The following is a 16,723-nucleotide window of genomic DNA, read 5'->3' as shown; positions in this document are numbered from 1 at the left end:
ACAGTGTAGTGCTCCTAAGTTAAATATCAATAATGTTTATTTTTAATGGGGGATAATAATAATATCTTCAGGCCATTGTAGGGATTCATTGACTATGCTAAGCACTTTATACCTGGCTCCCTTAGTTTGGTGCTCTTGAGACTTGGATATTAAACCTCAACCTCTCTACTGAGCACATTTCACTCAGAGTCTAGGGGTAAATGAGTATCTAAGACTACACAGATCACATGTGGTAAGGAATTTTTAAAAGATCATAGAATTTGGCAATTGGAGTGTCACTAGGTAAACTCAATAAACTTATTATGCAGACAGAAAAATACACATAAAATAAAGGAAGAATAGGGTTCAAAATTCTTTTTCATTGTATTTTTAACTTGGTAATTCATTAGAGGTTGGAATCATCAGTTTTCCTTGGGAAGTACATTGGTACTTCTAATCTAATGTATAGAAAAACAAGATCTACTAGGAAGTGAAAACCACTTATCTCAAAGCTTCAGTTTTTAATGTAAAATAAACTAGAAAGAATGATCACTCATGTACTGTCTATCTAACTCTAAATGTCATTCCAACCATTCATTTATTTGCTTATTATTTAAAAAAAGATTTTAACTATTTGGGAGAGAGGGAGAGGCTGAGCAGGGGGAGGGGCAGAGGCAGAGGCAGAGGGAGGGAGCAGGGAGCACGACACCTGGTTCCATCCCAGGACTCTGAGATCAGTGACCTGAACAGAAGGCAAAGGCGTAACCAACTGAGCCACCCAGGTACCCCTCCAACCATTCATTTATTTATCATTTATCTTTCCTTGCATTCTGTCTTACCACAGCATCCCAGTTTACCTCCTACTTCTGTCTTTTCTCTCCTGCTGTTTCATCTTCATCCAGGTGTGGATTTCCCCCTCCTCCTGTGTATAAGCCACTAAAAATTAAGATCTCCACTTTCCAAACCTCCAACCCCAATAGTTTCTAGGAAAGAGTAAATGACAAAAAGTGCCACAGGGGCACCTGGCTGGCTTAGGCCAAAGAGCATGCAACTCTTGCTCTTCTTGGGTGGTGAGTTTCAGACCCAGGTGTAGAGATTACTTAAATAAAACTTAAAAAAAAAAAAAAGTGCCACAGAAATCAAATAGGATGAAGAGTGAAAAAGGTCACTGAATTTTGGCAATGGCAATTAGGATGTCACTAAGTGAGCCATCCAAGGTTTTGAGTAGGAGTGTTACACTTTTGGAATGAAGAATCCGGCAGTACTCTAAAGAATGGATTGGAGCCAGAAAATATTAGGAATAATAGTATCTATAAGTAGATTTGGGGGTCATAGGTGTAATTATGTAATCCTTAGATTTAAATGTCATTAAATCCCTATGTTTCATCTTGGCATTCCAGGCACTAAACAGTGGCCCAGTTCCACCCCAGCCATTACTCCCCCATCAGCACATTTCCTGGCTCCTGTACTGGACCATTTACCGTCTAATTGGACCATTTACCGTCTAACAAGCCTGATCTTTCCTGCTTCTACATATCCTCAGGCTGTTCTCTGCTGATAAAACTGCCCAGCCTGACAGTTATCTGTATAAACTTAAGTGCTTCTCGTAGCCTTCTTTTAATTCCCAAATACCACGAATCTCTAGGTTAACAATAGCTTTTGAGTGACAAGACCGATTCTGACTCATTTTTACACCTCCTCCCGCTTGCCTCCCTCCTCCCCCGTTCAGTGCCTCGCCCAGTGTTTACCACTCAGAATGCATCTGCAGAATGGATGAACTCGAGTAGGGAGGAAAGAAAGGCACCAAACAAAAGCTTGTAGAATTCTACTAGGCTCTACAGGTATAGTAGTTCTTTTAATGCTCCGATGTTTTAACAGCCCAGAACGATGTTTTCCAATCTTACAGCTGAATAAATTTGGGCTCAAACAATAAAACTTCCGGCCGTACACTACAGCCGGCAGATAGAAAGATCTAACTATTGCATCGGAATCACATGGAGGAATGAAGTCCTGAACATCATCCCTTCCAGAGATTCTTAAAATTGTGAACCCAGGGGCGCCTGGGTGGCTCAGTCATTAAGCGTCTGCCTTCGGCTCAGGTCATGATCCCAGGATCCTGGGATCGAGCCCCGCATCGGGCTCCCTGCTCGGCGGGAAGCCTGCTTCTCCTTCTCCCACTCCCCCTTCTTGTGTTCCTGCTCTCACTCTCTCTCTCTGTCAAATAAATAAATAAAATCTTAAAAAAAAAAAAATTGTGAACCCAAGAGACTAGGATACTCCGTAGAAGCCAGAGTCACGAATTCGCAAGCATATATCCATGCGAACCCTCTCCGCCCGGCTTTCAAGAGGAGAAACTGGGCCCCCAACCGAGATTCTAAAACATACGAATTGGGCCTTCAACCCCTTCCGCTGCCCCCAAATTCCCAAGGGAAACCTCCTAAGAGTCGGACACTGGAAACCACCGCAGCGGCCGCAGCGTGCACAGAACGTGCGGAACTAGGAAGAGGAATTTCCAGCCCAGCTAGGCGTGCCTGATTGGCTGCCGGCTCAGCTTGGAATTCTGGGGCTTGCGACGTCACATCCGCCGGGCCCGCCATCTTGTTCCCAGGGGCAGTTGGCGGAAGAGATCGCGCTCCGTGGCCGCCGGCTCGCCTTCTGCTGGGAGTTCTCGCGGCCCGCGTCTCGGCGTCTGCTTTCGATCCAGGGTCCTTTTGTCGGCGTCCCCGTTGCCCTCCTTGATCCAGCTGGGGGACAGCGAGGTGGCCCCCCTCTCCTGACGGCGTTCCATGGAGTAGGGTCCCGGACCGTTGTCCCGAAGAGCGAGATCGAGCTTGGCCCCTTCCCCCTCCCTTCTCCCTCCCTCCTTCCTTCCGCCGCAACATGGCTAACAACAGCCCCGCGCTGACAGGCAACTCGCAGCCGCAGCACCAGGCGGCCGCGGCCGCGGCCCAGCAGCAGCAGCAGTGCGGCGGTGGCGGCGGCGGCGCCACCAAGCCGGCGGTCTCGGGCAAGCAGGGAAATGTGCTGCCGCTGTGGGGCAACGAGAAGACTATGAACCTCAACCCCATGATCTTGACCAATATCCTGTCGTCGCCTTACTTCAAAGTGCAGCTCTACGAGCTCAAGACCTACCACGAGGTGGTGGACGAGATCTACTTTAAGGTACGAAGAGTCTAGGCCTGGGGGGCCAGGGGGCGGGCGGGTTAAGTTCCGAGGAGGGGTTAGAGGAAACGGGCGGAGGCGGCCCTTGAGGTCTGAGCATTTGTAGGTGCGGGAAGGTTGGGTGGGGGAGCGGTGGTCAGTAGTCTGCCTGGGAGGGGTCAAACTGGGGCCGCCCTCTCATTTCTTTTTCAGATTTTTAAGGCTGGGAGAGCCCGCCTGTATTGAACTCTCCTCCCCCAACCTCCTGCCCACCCCTGGGGGGAGTTGGACGGGAGGGGTGGGGGAGGGGAGAAAAGAGTAACCGAATCCTCTCCAGTTTACAGCTTTAAAATTATTCCTTTTGACGTGGATCTACTCAGCGCCAACTTGTTGGTGCTTCTCCCGCTCACCCTGGGCCAGGGCGTGCATTGACTTCAATGTTGGCCTCGTGTTGTTGGTATTCTCTATCCGATCCAGACAGGGAAATGGTCAGTGCGTGTGTCGGGTGGGGGTGGGAGGGTTGAGGGTGGAGAGGTGCCAGGGCAAGAGGTGTACAGAAGGCCTGGAAATTTTCCCAGCAGGAAGTCAGGAGTAAGTGGTCTCAGTTACTTGTGCATTGGGCTTGTTTAGAATTATCTGGGCCCTGGGCTTCTGCGGCAGGGTCGGTGCTGGCTTGGCTGTGCTGGGGAGCTCACCTGGCGCCTCCTCACTGCACTCTTGTCTCAGTTCTTGTTTCGTTAGCAGGATTGACTCAGTCTTGCAGCGAGGCTCGGAGCAGCCCAGGGTCGCAGGTAGAGGTATGCACTATTAATCATGCTCAATCGCCATAAATGCATTTCCCTGGTTAAATGAACGGCTAATTAGGTATTTTTTGGCCATTGGTTTTGGGCTTTTCTACACCAACTAGATAGGTTTTCTCCACTTCCCTGCAAATTATGTAGTTTTAAAAATATCTTCCAGGCCTCTTAAGGTTAATTAATGTTTTAAGGAATATTAATAACAGTCTTAATGATCTTTAAATATTTTAGCTAGAACATCTAACAAAATACCATCTGTTTTGTGTATTTGACTCTCAAAACATTTGACAGACCACATAAAGTACTTTCTGTGATCTGAACATACCTGTAGAGGTGTTAGCAAGAGGAAATTCTCTATTTGCTTTTAGGTTCTATTTTGTCCACAGTCCTCCCCCCACCCCACGCCCTTAAGCGATTAGGTTATTGAAGGATTTTGAGATACTAGTTGTTTTTTGATAGAAAATCATATTTTGAGAATACAATTCAACTTTGGGTATGTAAAGTACACTGAAATTTTGTTATCCTTTTACAAGAATATTGTAAGTGTAATACTATGAACTAGGTTTTTTAGTTTTTAAAAGGTAAGGCCTTTTTCAGCATGAATACAGTATGGTGAATATTCTTAGCTTTGTGTAGTAAACTTCAAACAATTGAAAATTGGGTTCCTGCTTTTTTTGTAGCAGGTTCTGTTTAATAATACAGGCAGATGTTAATGTGATAGAGGAGAAGCTCGTTTTCAAATTCAAATATTGTGTTTTGAAACAATTTAAGACTGTACTAGAAATTATTTAAATTTAGTTATAAAACTAAAGATCCAGGCTTTGTTATCAAGATGTCCAGATTAAATAATCATTGAAATATGTAGGCTTCTAGTTTTGATTTCGTGTTGCATCCGCCCCTTTGGCTAGCCTTTAAGGAATTGAAACATCTTTCATACAGCAAACTGGGGGAAGGAAATGAAACCGTAAAGCAGTGTTGAGCATAATAGTGTAGTGCTTACATTTAAATGCATGCTTTTCTGTCTGAAGCCACAGACTATAAAAATGCAACCATGGGTGGGCAAAAATACAGTTTTAGAAATGCATACTGAAAGAACAGGATTTTATTTTGATTTTGTTTTAAATTAAGAAATACAGATCTTTCTAAAAGACCTTGAGTTATATGTTATCGAGCTAAAATTCTTTCTTTGCTATTTTTAGGTAAAGTATGTGGTTTTTATAGGGTACTCACTTCAACAAAGATGATACTGTATCGATTAAACATAATATAATGACTAGTCACACTCACACACTTTTAACAGTTTATTTTCTGGGGAAAGATTGAATTGGTTCACATAATTAGGCTGAAAATGAATTACTAACAAGAATGTTCTGTGTAGGTGTGGCCCTTGTAATTTCATCTCTAATCAGGAATGAACATAATGCCTGTTCATGGTAAAAAAAAAAAAAAAAAAAACGTACAGATAAAGTTCCATAGTTTTGCATTAGAAGTAACTTGTTACTGTTTTAACATACATACTTCAAGTTATTTTTCTTTATTTTATGATGTAGAATTTTAAATCACCATAAAGTTAAGGGTATTAAATTTTTTTTGAAATAAATACTAAAACTTCATTGATACTTTTTGCTTCAAGTTGGAGCCTTAAATACATTTTAAAATGAGAAATTTTTTAACGACTCATAATAAGACACAAAATTGATATCAAATATTTTTTTACAAGTATATGAGACTCCTAGAAATCTATTGGCTCCATAAGTATCAGCTCTCTACAAAGCCTATTTTAATGGGATTTCTGCTCATAAAACTGTTGAGGTTTTATTAAACTCTGGCAGTTTTATTGGTGCTTTTTAAAAGCTAAGCATTTTTTCAAAGATGGTTTACATAATGTATGGAAACAAAATATATGCATCATGTCAAAATCAGCTTCCAAACTTTTGGAAGAAGCTGCTCTATTATGGACTTGGGTTTACTTTAATCATAGTTTTTAAAAAAATTCGAAGTATGAATGTTTGTTGTGTTCCTCTTTTCTATTTCAGGTCACGCATGTTGAACCGTGGGAGAAAGGAAGCAGGAAAACAGCAGGCCAAACGGGGATGTGCGGAGGGGTAAGTAGAAGTACGTGCATTTTTCAGTTTTTCTGTGTCTGATAACTAAGTTTAAAATTAGGAAACTAAAAGTGACAGTTACTCCAATGACAGTTGGCAAAGCTTAGAAGTTTGTTTTATTTTGTTTTTATCTAAATTCAAGTGTCTGGTGAATGGGGTTAGAAAGTTTGCTGTTTTATTAATGCTCCATTCTTAGTTCTGGATTATATCTTGTTATTATTACCTGATAGGATTAATCAGTTGGTGTTAAATATCTGTTAGTTATTTTACTACTTTTTCTTACCTTTTTCCCCTAAAGGTTCGAGGTGTTGGAACAGGAGGAATTGTTTCTACAGCTTTCTGCTTGTTATACAAATTATTTACTTTGAAGCTAACTCGCAAGCAAGTGATGGGTCTCATAACACACACAGACTCTCCATATATTAGAGCCCTTGGATTTATGTATATAAGGTAAGCATGCATTTATCTACATTTCCATTAAATCCATCATTTTAAATCACATAAGGCTAATTGATCTTTTGTAATTCTAGGTACACACAGCCCCCTACAGATCTATGGGACTGGTTTGAATCCTTCCTTGATGATGAAGAGGTATGTCAACAAGGGTAATAATTAGTTTTCTTCTGATTACTCTCATGTTTTTAATATCTTTTATTTATTGGAAGTTTAATGTTTGTTTTTCAGAATTTTCTGTAGTTAAATTCACGCATACTTTTGGAATTGCTGTCCTTTTACTAAGACTTAGTGGATTTTATATATCTTAGGTTAACTTTCTTAAAGTTTCTTATTTCTTAGTTGTTTAGATGGTTTTGGTAACTATTGAAATTTTTTCTTTCTAATTATGTTTGTATATTGCACTGATCTTGACTTGTAAAGTTGATAGTGACTTTTTAAGTGGGCCATGCTCAAGATTGAGGTGTTAAGACATGCGCATACAGTACTAATTATAGCGCTTTATTCTCTTGGAACTTTTCAGCTCTCCACGCTCTTTTTTCCACATTTTAATACTCCCACTTGCGTAGAAGTACAAAATTGAAGAGCTGGGTGGGATTTAAATAGGGTGAGAGTTTAGAGGATTTATTCAAAATGATCAAAATTCTAGCTTTCTGATTCCTCATATATTATATTTATTTATAAAGCCAGAAGAACACCTTAAAATTAGTACTTTAGGTTCTTGTTTCTTAATTAAAAAAAATTTTTTTTAAAGTAATCTCTACACCCAGCGGGGGGCTTGAACCCATGGCCCCAAGGTCAAGAGTCACATGCTCTAAGACTGAGGCAGCCAGGTGCCCCTTTTTGTTTAATTATAAATCTGGTTTGCCACTCAAGCTTAACAAGGTTGAGCTTGTTAGGTATGTTCAGGAAACAAAAGTTACTTTCAGAAACATTGCTGTGTCAGATTTAAATCATACATGTATTAATATGCTTACACAATAAAGTCCAAGATCTCAAAAGGTACTTAATACATACCTGCATTGTCCATACATATGCCCCCACCACTTTGTATTTTAAGGTTCATAAAGTAAACTGAGTGCCATGCCTCAGTAGTCTCATTTAAAACATTTATCCCAAAGAATTTGTTGAATTAAAGGATAGTTCTAATAGAGATCTTTCTGGTGTGTTTTTATTATGTGCACATCTAAAAACATCTCACTCTTGTAGAAATGGAAAATTTTTGTCTGCATTTTTTTGGCAGGGGCTGTTTACTGAATTAATATTTCTGAAGAAGCAAAAAAATGTATTAGGTGATAAAGCACAGTCTTTAAAGTTGTTTTTCTTTTTAGATGAGATTTTTCAGGCCAAAGCACTGCTCCCTTCTATATTTAAAAAGCATGTCCCTCTTCATAATTGGTATTGTATTAGGTTTGTTTCTGAATGCTTCTATTTAATCTGTTTTTTATTGTATTTACAAACCTGAGGATCTCTATTTAAGCTAACTTATTGTTTTCTTCCTTAGATATCTGCAGCGATTATATTTGGAAATACTGTATATCTGAACACTTAAATGTGTGTGAGTGCAAGCAGTTTTACCTTTAGCTCTTGTTTTCCTGTTTAGATAACAAATCTCACTTTCCTTGTGTGCTTGCACTATAGGTTTGGGACTGACAATAGCTGACTAACATGTCCTGAGCTGTGAGAGGGCATAGCAAGAAGGCCTTCATGCGGTAATGACCCTTTTCAGAGACAATGGTCATCATGGATTATGCGTTTCCAATTATTTGTTCATTTATTTATTTTCTACATAACTCTAAATTAGAAACCTCACTGCTTCATGGCAGTTGGTTTGCTATTGCTTCCAGTTTTATTAGGGCTTCATTTTATATTAGAGCTGTTAAAAGATAATCTTTAGACAGGATTGTCTGAAGTAGTTTATACGTAGTTAGGCTACAGTGCTAGGAATGATGTGTGCAAACGTGTCCACAGAAAGAAATACATACTTAGTAGGTATGTGGAATGTTAATTTAAGTTTATTGTTCCACAGAGTTTAGTAATGTAAGGGGCTGTTTCGTATTCCTGTTTAACTGAGTGAGATCAGTGCTCTTTTATGCCCATGAGGCTGCAGGATTTGTTCTCACCTGCATGCACACACTAAGCCCAGATATTTCTCTGTATCATTCATTACCAGATTAGTAGGGTACACAAATTACAATTTTTGTTAGAGTTTTTTTGTATTTGAGATTCCAAAGATGGTAATATTTTTATAGTATTCATGTATATGTTGAAATTATTTTTTTTGACGGCTAGGATATCTTTTGTGTTTTTGTAGGACCTAGATGTGAAGGCTGGTGGAGGCTGTGTAATGACCATTGGAGAAATGCTACGGTCTTTTCTCACAAAACTGGAGTGGTTTTCTACCCTGTTTCCAAGAATTCCGGTTCCAGTTCAGAAGAATATTGATCAACAGATTAAAACCCGGCCTAGAAAAATCAAGAAAGATGGGAAGGAAGGTGCTGAGGAAATAGATAGACACGTTGAACGCAGGCGTTCAAGGTAACGTACCTCTTGGAATTACTTTAAAAATAGGCTTTTTACAAAGGTCCTTGGAAATCTGGCAAATTCTCAGGAAATTCTGTGTATGCTGTTCATTTTATGAGTTTGTCACTTTCAACCCCAAAAGGTCATTTTATGCCTTTTAGGGCCTTTAATTGTTCCTAACATGTCTGTGTAAGTGGGGGATCTAAATAAATAACGTGAAAGTTAAATTTTTAGGATATGTTTTGTTCGTTGACATTTTCTTCTTCCTTTCTTAAATATTAGGTCTCCAAGGAGGTCACTGAGTCCACGGAGGTCCCCAAGAAGATCAAGAAGTAGAAGCCATCATCGGGAGGGCCATGGGTCTTCTAGTTTTGATCGAGAATTAGAAAGAGAGAAAGAACGCCAGCGACTAGAGCGTGAAGCCAAAGAAAGGGAGAAAGAAAGGCGGAGATCCCGAAGTATTGATCGGGGATTGGAACGCAGGCGGAGTAGCAGGAGTAGGGAAAGGCATAGAAGTCGTAGTCGAAGTCGGGATAGGAAAGGGGATCGAAGGGACAGGGATCGGGAAAGAGAGAAAGAAAACGAGAGAGGTAGAAGACGAGATCGTGACTATGATAAGGAAAGAGGTAATGACCGAGAAAAGGAGCGAGAGCGATCAAGAGAACGGTCCAAGGAACGGAGAAGTAGGGGTGAGGTAGAAGAGAAGAAACACAAAGAAGATAAAGATGATAGGCGGCATAGAGATGACAAAAAAGATTCCAAGAAGGAGAAAAAACACAGTAGGAGTAGAAGCAGAGAAAGGAAACACAGAAGTAGGAGTAGAAGTAGAAATGCAGGGAAACGAAGCAGAAGCAGGAGCAAAGAGAAATCAAGTAAACATAAAAATGAAAGTAAAGAAAAATCAAATAAACGAAGTAGAAGTGGCAGTCAAGGAAGAACTGACAGTGTTGAAAAATCAAGAAAACGGGAACATAGCCCCAGCAAAGAAAAGTCTAGAAAGCGTAGCAGAAGCAAAGAACGTTCCCACAAACGAGATCACAGTGATAGTAAGGACCAGTCTGACAAACATGATCGTCGAAGGAGCCAAAGTATAGAACCAGAGAGCCAAGAAAAACAACATAAAAACAAAGATGAGACTGTGTGAAATTTTTTTTGTAAAAGTGGATCACATTGAATCCTATAAATGTTTGATTAAATCTGCTTTCTTTTTCTTCCTCCCAAGTTGAGATTGTGCAGTAGTTACACACACTTCAAGCTCCCTGTAGGCTGCGTTTTCATTTCCTCTTTTGTGTAGGGAAGTGCCTTTGTAATCCCAGTTATTGCATTGACGTTTTCACCCAGTTGTTGAGTTTGATACATGATGCACAGATTGTTCTTGCATTTTTATTGTTTAATTGTTTTTGAGATGTACAGTCTGTACATATGTCCTGAAAATGTTTTAATTCCTTTGGCATGGTTGCCATGTTGGTTAAATTTGTATAAGGCAATAAACTGCCACTAATTCTATTTTTGTTTTGTAGGTGTGGGATTATGGTTTGTGTACTGAAGTTAGCATGGATGTGCTTCTCATAATAGAATGCTAAAGACTTTGAGAATGGATCTTGGATGTCTGTTATAGGAGAATTTTGTGCTTTCAGTGTACATGAAGGCAGCAGTTGTAGGATTAACATTCTGAATGTCCACTGTATATTATCTTGGAAGGCTCTTGTGAATGTGTTAACACTTAATATTCTCCACAGTTAACTTTAGAGAGATTCATGACAAGTTAGTTTCTGATGCAGAGGTTTCAATTAGGCTGTGATTTGATCAAAAGTCCTTTTAGCATTCTACCTCAAAGGGACACTGTTAGTATGCCCAAAATCTATTCACTTAGTTTTCCTTTTTTATTTGAAAAAATACATGACCTGTAATCTTTTTTTCTTGAATTTCTCAGATTTTAAAGTACTATATTAAAGGAAAAAATTAATGTCTAAAGCCTAGCATTCTTGCAGCAACCCTATACTAACGTGAAATTGGGAGAGGGTGGGGCAGATGAGTAGAGAAATAGATTCAAGCCTCAAGCTTCCAAAGCATTTTTATAAATGGAAAAAACTTAAATTATGAGACAGCTTGATATAGTGTCCTTTTTTTAAAATTGAAAACTTTTTTTATTGATAATGAAGATTGCTGTTTGAGTTTTTAAACTTAATCTAGAACAGAGAAGTATTAAAAGTAATGCTGCGCTGCATTATTTAAGATTATCAACAAATTATTTGATAGATTGTTCTTATGACTTGTATTCTGATTACGGAGAACGATCATGAGTGTGGAATAAATACTGGATTAAATCCTTTTTCTGGGTGTTGGCTTTTCCCCCATTTGTCAGCATTTTTTAAAGTATTTTTATTGTGGAAATTGGTACAGTGTTAGAGTCACTTTGTGTAGAGGGATGGATATCTCAGTGGCCAGATAACAAGTGAATTTTAAACGTGTAGACTAGAATTGGACATAGGTGATAGTCAATAATCCTTACTAGAGTTCTTAATATTGGCAGTTCCCTTTGTCAGTGGGTGTTCTGTGTGTCATTAGGTTGTTCTTTCGATTGGGTGATTACTTAGTTTTCACATCAAAGGTGCTTATTGAGATACTTTGCACTTGGATTACATATTAGAATCATTTAAAATTTGGACTTGAAGTTTTATAAGATAACTCATCCAATTTTTTTTAGAACAAGAAATTGAGGTGCAAGGTGATGTGTTCAGTCAGTGCCAAGACTAAAAGTGAGTGTTCCAGTGTATACCATATTAACATGTTTTATCTCACTGTTTATATTGGCCAGCTTGATGGGCACTCGGAAGCCACCTTGCAAAAGTGTTAAATGGGGCAGACAAGTATATTTGGAAGAGTCCTTCATATGTGGGCTTAACATTTGTACCTACCTAACTCCAGAAAAATCTCATTAAATGAAGGAATTCCTCTCTGAAAAAATGCTATGCTTTTTTTTTTTAATAAGTAGATCAGTCATCTTGCCTTTTATTTGAGCATCAAGTGAATTGACACTAGACATAGGAAAGTATTTTCAAGTAGTGAAAGATTAATCTTACATTGAAAATATTTTTAGCATACCTAAATTATGGTGCTACTCCTGAATATAGTTCCACCCGAAATGTTAATTTAACTGTATTTTAGGTAAAGTGTGGAAAGAATTTAGATGAAAGTACTGTCATAGGCTGTATTTGATTTATGATTTTTAATGTTGTTTGCTCTTGAACATTTTGATAAGTAGTAGAACATGTTAATAGTACTAATTGTTGCCAAATATATGCATGGTTTAATTTGGAGAGTGGCTTCCTGAAAGACTGGGAAAACAAGTGGCTGCAAAAGACCTCTCAATTATTTCTTAGAACATGAGCAAACTTGAAAAGCTTTTGATAGAACGTTATAAATAGCAGCCTCCATCCAGTGTTTGTTCTCGGCTTACTGAAATGGCCACCTTTTCGTGTATTAATATCTTTCATCTGTTTTCTAATGTTCCATTTGCAGTTAAATACTATACATGGGCTAGTATATTATCAGTCTTGAAATTTTAATATAAAATCTTCATTTTTTTTTTAAGATTTTATTTATTTATTTCGCAGAGACAGACACAGCGAGAGAGGGAACACAAGCAGGGGGAGTGGGAGAGGGAGAAGCAGGCTTCCTGCTGAGCAGGGAGCCCGATGCGGGGCTCGATCCCAGGACCCTGGGATCATGACCTGGGCCGAAGGCAGATGCTTAACGACTGAGCCACCCAGGCACCCATAAAATCTTCATTTTAATGCCCAATTTATAATCTGTTTGTTGGGTTTAGTGCCTTAGTTCCTCTGAGGCAGTGGTTTTTAACCTTTGAGTTAATGGGCTTCTTTTTAGGAATCTAATGAAAGCTACAAATCATGTCTGGAAAAATAAAAGTACTCTAAAACTTGCATGCAATTTCAAAAGAGCTAAGCTGCCGTAGGGCTTTTGTGCTGTTTACTTTTCTTTTTTTTTTAAAGCTCTGATTACGTGAACAGTAGTAGTTGGGAATGAACTCCTGAGAGTACCAAAGGCAATAGCTTTTGGGTTGTTTTTGGTTATTGGTTTTTTGCTTAAAAGGTGAAATGGGGATAAAAGCTTAATGGTACTCAATTATTTTTCTCAAAAGAGTTGTCCTTTATGAACATAGTTTTTAGTTTGGGCAAAGATGAGGCCCAGACAGGCAGTTTATACATTTTTCAACTGATTCCAGGGTGCAACCTGGATTACACAACTGATTAGTTGGCCGGTTCTCACTGGTTATAGTGGCCAACTAATGGACTTTATTTTATTTTAAAGATTTTATTTTTGAGAGAGTGCATGAGCAGGGAGGAGGGGCGGAGGGAGAAGCAGGCTTCCCCCTGAGCAGGAGCCCGATGCAGGACTCGATTCCAGGACCCTGGGATCATGACCTGAGCCGAAGGCAGATGCTTAACCAACTGAGCCACCCAGGCGTCCCTGGCCAATGAATGGACTTGAAATTTAGTTACGGTCCTAATCTGATTCTATCATGAAAATGCTGTAGTCAGCCTTGAGCAACTAATCTAATTATGGGGAGAGCTTGTTTTTATGGAAAAGGAAACATTTCTTCCTGAAATTTCTTTTGAAATTCCATCCTGTGGGATATCACAGCACTTCACAGATACTACTGAAGTGGCATTTTTCATTTTAGGATCACTGGCTATCACCATGTGTTACTGTAGGAAGCATGACAGTGAATAAAACCTGAGAAATGTTACGTAGCCGACGTAAAATCCATTCTGTTTCTCAGAGCATTAATAGTCAAATTTCTTTTATATAGTCTTGATCCATAATGTATTGCACACGTAGAATGTATTCAGGGTAGGGAAGGTTGTCTTCAGCATGTTGCAAAAATTGAGTTCTATTTGCTCAAATAGAGCAGTTGACCTTAAAGCATTTTATAACACACAAACCCCATGAGGGTTTTTTTTTTTTTTTATCACAAAGATCAGGAAAAGAAAAGCCATCATAAGGAAATCTTCACTTAAGCTTCCCTGATGTGGAAATACCTAAAATCCACTAGTCTAAAGCTAATTTTCCTTGGTCCGTGCTTGTTCTGGCCATTCTGAAGCTGAATTATTTCTTCATTGGGTCCTTGGATTTAGTCACTCCCTGCCAATTCCACCAGCCCTGGCCTCCTAACATCCTCAGTAAATATACAAGTCTAAGTGAGAGAAAAAGTGCTTGCTGAGCAAATGCAAGAGAAGTCCTCTTGCCTGCTCTACTTCTCTCCTATTTAGAAATTCTGAAGTCACCAGTGTCCTTAATAGTACCCAAAGGTGAAGTTTCTCAAGTGCTGGGCTCATTCAGCCAGTCCAGGGACTGGTTCAGTGAGCATTCCTTCTAGAATGATGCTCTTCTCCCTGATCCATGTTTTGGGAAGTTGAGTTACGCCGAGCCTTGTGCAGGGACTGCCACCGATAGTGGACATGCCATTTATCAGTTTATCCTCAGTTCCCAAATCCCTCTTTGTTCTTCTTTGTGTTGCTGGGGCTGTGCCCTCCAAACATTTCTTTTTGCCTGCTAGCAAAATACTCAACTTCTCAGGAGAGGATACTGGAGGGATGCTGCAGAAGAAAGGAGCTTCTCATCCTGGTTCTGGTGTGTTTTCTTTTTTCTTGTTTCTGTAGTGTGGGGGGGGGGGCAGGGGCACCTTCTGGGAGAATGCTTCCCAGCAAGTGCACTGGTCCTCCTGCCAGCTTCCCAGCAAGTCTTCAGGCAACTTTCCAGCAAGGCTCTTTGGCAGCCCAGTGGGTTGCTTCCAAACTAGTTTTGTTGACACCCTCTCCTCTCCAGCCCCGGGCTTCAGTAGCAAACAAGTGGGTCACATCCACACCCTCTCCAACAGTCTGACTCTCAGTCTTTTTTTTTTTTTTTTAAGATTTTATTTATTTATTTGACAGAGACAGAGATAGCGAGAGCAGGAACACAAGCAGCGGGAGTGGGAGAGGGAGAGCAGGCTTCCCGCTGAGGAGGGAGCCCGATGTGTGACTCGATCCCAGGACCCTGGGATCATGACCTGAGCCAAAGGCAGACGCTTAATGACTGAGCCACCCAGGCGCCCTGACTCTCAGTCTTGCCAAGGAACCTGTCCCAGATGTGTTCCTTACTTGGGGCACTTGCCTCAGCCGTAGACACAATGACTGCTCCTACAGCCACTATTGCTGTATTGAGTTCTCTTTACCCTTAGTAATTAATCTCCTGTGACTGGGTACTCGTTCTCTATACCACACTTTGCCTGTTCAAATTACTGTGTCTCAGGTTTGAACTGGGCCCTGACTGGTACAGTGGATTAAGATACCAATCATAAGGGTACCACCTCAGTAGGCTGGTTGATAACCCCTAAGGTAGTGTAGTATAAAGCTCTCAGCCCGTTAAGTTTGCTGAAAACTATGTGGTGAATCAGACTGGCTTTTTTAAATTATTATTATGTCAGTCACCATACAATACATAATTAGTTTTTGATGTAGTGATCCAAGATTCATTGTTTTCATATAACACCCAGTGCTCCATGCAGTACGTGCCCTCCTTAATACCCATCACAGGCTAACCCATCTCTCTACCCCCCTCCCCTCTAAAACCCTCAGTTTGTTTCTCAGAGTCCATAGTCTCTCATGGTTCGTCTCCCCCTCCGATTTCTCCCCCTTCATTTTTCCCTTCCTTCTCCTAATGTCCTCCATGCTATTCCTTATGTTCCACAAATAAGTGAAACCCTTTGCTAATTGACTTTCTCTGCTTGACTTATTTCACTTAGCATAATCTCCTCCAGTCCCATCCATATTGATGTAAAAGTTGGGTATTCATCCTTTCTGATGGCTGAGTAATATTCCATTGTGTATATGGACCACATCTTCTTTATCCATTCATCTGTTGAAGGGCATCTCGGCTCTTTCCACAGTTTGGCTATTGCAGACATTGCTGCTATGAACATTGGGGTGCATATGGCCCTTCTTTTCACTACATCTGTATCTTTGGGGTAAATGCCCAGTAGTGCAATTGCTGGGTCATAGGGTAGCTCTATATTTAATTTTTTGAGGCACCACCACACTGTTTTCCAAAGTGGCTGTACCAACTTGCATTCCCACCAACAGTGTAAGAGGGTTCCCCTTTCTCCACAACCTCTCCAACATTTGTTGTTTCTTGCCCTGTCAATTTTTGCCATTCTAACTGGTGTAAGGTGGTATCTCAATGTGGTTTTGATTTGAATTTCCCTGATGGCTAATGATGATGAACATTTTTTCATGTGGCTGTTAGCCATTTGTATGTCTTCTTCAGAGAACAGTCTGTTCATGTCTTCTGCCCATTTTTCGACTTGAATATTTGTTTCTTGGGTGTTGAGTTCGAGAAGTTCTTTATAGATTTTGGATACCAGCCCTTTGTCTGTAATGTCATTTGCAAATATCCTCTCCCATTCTGTGGGTTGCCTCTTTGTTTTGTTGATTGTTTCCTTTGCTGTGCAGAAGCTTTTTATCTTGATGAAGTCCCAAAAGTTCATTTTTGCTTTTGTTTCACTAGCTTTTGGAGATGGATCTTGAAAGAAGTTGCTGTGGGCGATGTCAAAGAGGTTACTGCCTATGTTCTCCTCTAGGATTTTGATGGATTCCTATCTCACATTGAGGTCTTTCATCCATTTTGAGTTTATCTTTGTGTATGGTGTCAGACTGGCTTTTT

General features: G+C 40.1%; 1 protein-coding gene across 1 annotated transcript; it reads left to right on the top strand.

Moving 5' to 3' along the window:
* The first annotated feature begins 2,571 nt into the window (after positions 1-2,571).
* PRPF38B (pre-mRNA processing factor 38B) lies at positions 2,572-10,527 on the top strand. Its single transcript, XM_032422201.1, has 6 exons — positions 2,572-3,141; positions 5,954-6,022; positions 6,321-6,472; positions 6,553-6,613; positions 8,790-9,013; positions 9,281-10,527. Exons 1-6 carry the CDS (start codon positions 2,860-2,862, stop codon positions 10,140-10,142), a joined length of 1,650 nt encoding a protein of 549 aa, XP_032278092.1. The 5' UTR covers positions 2,572-2,859; the 3' UTR covers positions 10,143-10,527.
* The last annotated feature ends 6,196 nt before the right edge of the window (positions 10,528-16,723 follow it).

This window comes from Phoca vitulina, unplaced genomic scaffold, assembly GCF_004348235.1.
Source record: "Phoca vitulina isolate PV1807 unplaced genomic scaffold, GSC_HSeal_1.0 scaffold2, whole genome shotgun sequence".
Lineage (NCBI taxonomy): Eukaryota > Metazoa > Chordata > Mammalia > Carnivora > Phocidae > Phoca > Phoca vitulina.
The sequence above is the reverse complement of the archived record's forward strand: the minus strand, read 5'-3'. Positions and strand labels throughout refer to the sequence as shown.

Bases quoted from the DNA above. Each gene is read 5' to 3' on its own strand.
- PRPF38B (XM_032422201.1), top strand. From the start codon at position 2,860: ATGGCTAACAACAGCCCCGCGCTGACAGGCAACTCGCAGCCGCAGCAC. The intron at 6,023-6,320 runs GTAAGTAGAAGT...TTTCCCCTAAAG, and splicing joins AAACGGGGATGTGCGGAGGG to GTTCGAGGTGTTGGAACAGG. The intron at 6,473-6,552 runs GTAAGCATGCAT...TTGTAATTCTAG, and splicing joins CTTGGATTTATGTATATAAG to GTACACACAGCCCCCTACAG.